At 38.5% G+C, this 6,105-nt stretch overlaps 1 protein-coding gene across 1 annotated transcript in view; it reads left to right on the forward strand.

The window, feature by feature from the left end:
* Positions 1-5,067, forward strand: part of hivep3b (HIVEP zinc finger 3b) — a 66,363-nt gene extending 61,296 nt beyond the window's left edge. The window contains exons 5-7 of the mRNA XM_081389706.1: positions 78-179; positions 1,668-2,275; positions 3,353-5,067. Coding sequence (XP_081245832.1) covers positions 78-179; positions 1,668-2,275; positions 3,353-4,117 — 1,475 coding nt within the window. The 3' untranslated portion in view covers positions 4,118-5,067. The remainder of the gene's footprint in view (positions 1-77; positions 180-1,667; positions 2,276-3,352) is intronic.
* Positions 5,068-6,105: the final 1,038 nt, after the last annotated feature.

Below are 6,105 nucleotides of genomic sequence, written 5' to 3' on the forward strand. Positions count from 1 at the left end.
TAATCACAAAATTCTTGTATTCATTTTTCTACATCATTTTTGTATTCTGTGTCATTGAGAATACCTTTTCCTTGAAGGGAACCTTACCAAACACATGAAGTCCAAGGCCCACGGTAAGAAATGCCTGGAGATAGGTGTGTCCGAATCATCTGTGGATGAGCTGGAGACTGAGGAAGCAGGTAGGGTTGCCAAAAAGAGACGTGGTTTGATGGACAGTGGGTGTGTGAACTGATCATTCAAAGCATCTTTCACGTTTCTCAATAAGGATTCCTTATATTACATGAGTGAGAAATTACATTTAGGCATGGTCCAGCACATACATATGAACTACATGCATATAATGCTTCACACATTAAAAATGTAAACGGCTTGTGTTAATAGCGCAGTATACGTTTCAAACCCTGAGATTGCTTTCCCTTTTGGTGACAGACTTCTTCTAGAATATGTTCTACCAGAGCTATGTATTTTGAAGCTATGTTTTTTTATATATTATCTTTGCTTCATTGGTGCAAAAGTGATGTCAACCTTTCAGTGTACTTTCAGACTTGCCAATGAAAATAGTTTGCCATAAAGAGAAGCAAGACTGACCTCCATTTTATCGTGTTTATATAAAAGCAGAAGTGAAAATTGCCTCCTCTCTCTCTCTCTCTCTCTCTCTCTCTCTCTCTCTCTCTCTCTCTCTCTCTCTCTCTCTCTCTCTCTCTCTCTCTCTCTCTCTCTCTCTCTCTCGACATTTCTCTTTCTTGACATTTCTCATTCTTAGTGCATCTAAGAGTTCCAAGGACATTTCAGTCAGCCGCACTCCATTCACTAGATTTCAAATGTAGCTGATGAATTAAAGACAACTCAAAACAAATGTCCACCCCCCCCTCCGCTGCATTTCAGTGTCATATATAGCTTTCCTTCGGGATAATATATAATTATGTACAGTTTATGAGAGGAGACGGGGCTAGTTGTCATATGGGGAAGTTGTCACAAGGGCTTCGAGTCAATTTTTGCTGTAGCTGTTTGATGAACAATTGAACACAATAAAACCACATTTACTATACATTCAGACAAATGTCAACTATATAATGATGTATTTTAACCAATGGGTTGAATTGTGTTCTCGGGGATAAGGGAATTTTTCATAAATGTCAAATTGGGAAAAGTTGCCGCATGCCTTTTTAAATGTTTAATATTACCATTCAAAAGTTTGGGGTCAGTAAGATTTTTTTTTTTTAAAGAAATTAATACCTTTTTTTCAGCAAGGTTGTATTAAATTGATCAAAAGCAACAAATGTTTGTTTTTTTTTCACAAAAATATTAAGCAGCACAACTGTTTTCAACTTTAAAAAGAAATGTTTCTTGAGCACCAAAATTGCATATTAGAAGGATTTCTGAATGATCATGTGACACTAAAGACTGAAATAATTGCTGCCGAAATCATAGGAATAAATTACACATTAAAATATTTCACTATATTACTTAATTTTTACTGTATTTTTGTCTTTTGGCAATCCTTTGAATGGTAATGTACATGTCTATACAAAAATGAATCTACCCTTAAAAATATTCACTGGATTAAAATTTGACAACTAGCCCCAGTCTTTTTGAGTTTGTATCTAGTTATTTTTTTTGTGTGTTGACTCCTTTGCTAAATGAACACATCCATTTCTGTCCAACAGGGGGCAGTGAGGAGCAAGTGTGTGATTCAGAAGACCAGGAGGGGCACCAGTTCTCTGATGTTGAAGATTCTGAAGCAGAAGATGATGAGGAAGAGGAGTTCTCTTCCCACGATGAACCATCTTCAGCCTGTTCCACTGATACTCGTCAATCCATAGGTGACCTCTCTGAAAGTGGCCAAGGCTCACAGACTGAGCCCTCTGATCCTAAAGCAAAAGAGGAATACTCTTCACCCCACAGGCCTTGGCCTGGCATGCGAGCCGCGTCTCCAGGCAGCAAGAGGGCGTTGTTTTCTCGCAAGGGCTGGGAGGTTTCCCCGAGGAACTTCTCCCCTAGCAGTGAGGGCTCTCCTCTTAGAAGCCTGTCTCCCAGGCTTAAACTGTCCTCACCTAACCGTCATCTCTCTCCCTCCCCAGAGAGGGGCCCGTCACCCATCAGAGCCCTCTCCCCTCTCAGGCCCCTCTCACCTCTGCGGCCAGTATCCCCTGCGCGGTACAGGAGTGCCAGAGCTCTCTGCTCTCTTACGCCTCTAAAGCCCCAGCATCGACCGCACAGCTCACCCGCAGGGCTCCTTTGGGAGCCTGGCTCACCAGCTACCGAGGGTCTAAAGGTGGGTCAAAGTGACAGTTTTAAACCGTGCTTGAAAGTAGCGTACCACCTACTATACGTAACTAAACCCTACCTAGCAAAGGCAAACGTAAGATATAAACGCATTTGCTAAACCATCCATACCATTTGAGCTTTGAGCTCATTCAGTCTTTGAGCTCTGTTATTGTGACTTGTGTTTCACGGGACTCGTACCAGAGTGTTCCATATCCCAAGTGCCAGCTGAGCTACAGAGCAAGTTTCACAAGTCACATATGTAGCTAGTTATGTTATGCAAACATCAAAATGTATTAGTTTAGAAATCATGCACTATGGTAAAAGTGTTTGAGGTCATAACATACAGAATGTTGTGCAAGGAACTGCATGAAAATAAGTGTTTTTCACTGGTAATGCATTGAATTAGGTATATGTTATAGGTAGTATATGCTTTTGGAGTTGTGCAAAAATGTACGTAGAGGCAGGTTTTTCCAATAGGCATATGTTGTTGTAGTTGTTGTTTTTTGTCTTTAGCTTAAGAATGGCAATGGCAGTGTCAGTGAGTTGTTCTGTTCGTCAACAGAAGTTTTTTTTTTTTTTGGATTTTGTCAACAAAAAGAAAGTTATGATAATTAAACTATTTTAAAGCTGTTAAATTAAATATATACTGATGAGGAAAATCTTGCAATGCATCAAAACAATGCACTAACAATGTTTCAAATAAAAGAATCCGGTCCAACCCAGTCAAAATGTCTAAGTTATGTTGTAAATGCGTTCTTTCCATAACAATGCACTACATGAACGCACAGAAAATGAATATTTAAAACAATGAATTCCCCCATTGTATTACTCTTTCACAATAGTGTACTCGTATTGTTATTTCAGATGTTCCCGTTTTCAACAAGGTTGATTTTAAAATGTGTATATGAAATATTTGAATCTTTTGTTTAATTTTACATATTCTCGTCACTAGAAGCCATTTTAGAGTATTACTCTACATGACAAAATATTCATAAAAAGACCAAAAAGTATGACATAAGTAGTGTAAAAATGAAGCGTCATTGAGAATGGAAGTTTGATTGGAATGCCATGTCTCCCCCTACAGGACAAGCCTGCTACTCAACCAGCTCTACAGGAGCGTATGCCCCCAGATCCTATCCTGCTCTCCCCATCCCGACGCTTCTCTCCAAGCGAGCCTTTCCCTCCCGCTCCTTTGACACCACGGACAGTGGACCGCATGTTTAGCCACCTTCCTTTACACTCCCAAGATCAAGCCCGCATGCCCTACCACATGATTCCCATTGGGGGCATCCAAATGGTGCAGCTTAGACCCCGATCACGCCCTAAACTGGAACGACAGTCATCCTCCACCCCTTCGCCCACCTCTCCCAAAGAGGACTCCCCTTTTTCTCTCGCCAGGAGGGATTACCCATGGATCTCGCTTCCAGAAACCAGTCTGCAAAGAACTCTGGCGGACAGCAGGACAAAAAGCCAAGACGAGGGAGCCAATCGGTCTGACCTGTCTTGTCCCAGTACAAGCTCGACGTTACCCAAACTCCCCCCTTTACAGCAAGGTATAGGGGAGCAACTGACTACAAAGGTCAGAAAGCAATATGGTGACTTGAGCTCCGCCACAAAGACTAACACCTTGGGTCCCGAAACATCCAGAAAAGCTGCGGCACACAGCGATGAAGGAGCCGAGAGGATCTCGCAGGGGGAAGGAGCGAGTTCCTCACGTGAAACCAGACAGCTGCGCGAGACAGAAAAGCCTATAGCGGCGCCACTCAGGGGACGTGGCTCTTTTTCAGAAGGATGTTCAGGATCTGCCAGTGCTCCTCAGAGCCAGGAAGGCGATCCAGATAGCACTTAAAAGCATCTGTGCACAATGGTGAAATGCTTTCTACTGCTAATACTACTATTGTTTTGTTTTGTAATGCGCTTATTTTTTATATACAACATTTTCAATACTATTGGTAACTTGGTAAATGTTTGTTCTGCAATATTCAAGATTGTAATATGATGCACTTTTTTTTTTCTTGGAAAAAATATTTCTGTAAATCGATCACGTCTGTCCTTCCTGTATCTTAATTGACATTGCAATCTTAATATATCTATTTGAATATGTATATGTAAAAAAAAACAAAAAAATACTTGTACTTGTAAAACATTAAGTATAGATATGAATACATTTCTAAGTGACCAAGATGAAAACTTAAATCGAGAGTAATTCCAATATTTCGTCTCTTGTCCAGTATTGCGCAAATTCTAGTGATGTGTGCCTTTTTCTGTCCAGATTTACTGCTTGAAGTGTCAAAGATGAAAGGCTGTGAATTCTTTTTATGAATATAGATTTTTGTTTCAAATGATCTGGCATTTAAAGAAGCGGGAAGATTTTCTTTGTATATGAGGGTAAACGAGACAAGAGACGAAGGTTTCGGTGAAGAGCCTTGCAGGGAAATTGCACTGAAGTCATATTTTTTATAATACAAGTGATTAAATGATTAGATAAATTGTCTCTGTACAGATAGAAAGTCTATGGTCCATATTTATTGCCATGTGAAAATATGAAAATGCCTATGTTTTGTTTACTTTAGTTTTCAAAGGGATTTCTATTGTCATTTTTATTATTCTTTACACTTTTTTTGTTAATAGTTACTTTTTTTAGTTATGACCTCAAGACTTGAAATTAATAAACTGGACAGGCTTTCAGTGAAGTCGGTCAATAGCCGAGGTTCAGGATGGACCAAATGCCCTCCAAATTTGTCACAGAGTTTTTGCATTTCTGAACCAATAAAGGTACACCAGGAATTACTAAACCTGCTTATGATGGTGTCCAGTGTTTTGCGACCAGCAGATGGTGCAGTCTGTCCTTTCATGTGACTTTCATTCACGTTTTCTAGTTATCCCACAGGGACCCGAGTAGGCGGACTTATGTGAGCTGTGTGGGAGGCGTTCATGGCCTGTTCAAAACATGTTTCCAGGAGAAATGTAATAGCTGTGTTGAGTCAATTATCTGGGATTCCTCAAGAATTTCTATTCCCAAGCACAACACATTTGAGCCCGATACGTGGCAGATCATCTGTTCACTTCCTAAAAGCGGTTGGTCCGAAACTAATTCAGAAGTGTCATAAGGTTTTTTAGTTCATTATTCTTAAGACTTTAATACTTGCTTTGTGTTTGTGATAGACCTGGAAGCTATTCTCTCATTTCATCAAATGCTTTATCTAAAATCTAATTTTATCTAATTTTATAATATATATATATATTATATAATATAAAATATAATGCGGTAACGCTTTACAGTAAGGTGTCATTAGTTAACGTTAGTTAATGTAATAAGCAATATCGTTAACAGTATTTATTAATGTTAGTTAATAAAATACAACTATTCAATGTTAGCTCAGGTCCATTAAATAATATTAACATACAACTTTTGATTTTAATAATGTTTTCGTAAATGCTGAAATCAACAATAGAAAGATTAATAAATGTTTATTGTTACTGTAGTTTAACTAATGTAGATAAGTAATGTTAACAAATTAAACCTTATTTTAAAGTGTTACCATTAAAATAATTTGTATATCATTCATATTATTAATTAATATATATAGTCAACAATATTTTAATAATAGATTGTTTATTTAGTAAAACACATTTTTGCAAAAGATAAATGGTTCTATGGATAATTTTACTGAGGATCAGACAATAAACCAGCAATGTTCTAGGATTTTTTCCATCTCCCAACCTGATGTTCAATCTGGTTTTCTCAATTGAGAAATGCAATGGAAACAATGATCTTGAGCTCAGTGAAATAATCCCGCCAGGATGCCTTTGTGTAATTGTCATGCTCACGTCATG

Source organism: Scardinius erythrophthalmus (assembly GCF_964197995.2).
Source record: "Scardinius erythrophthalmus genome assembly, chromosome: 16".
NCBI lineage: Eukaryota > Metazoa > Chordata > Actinopteri > Cypriniformes > Leuciscidae > Scardinius > Scardinius erythrophthalmus.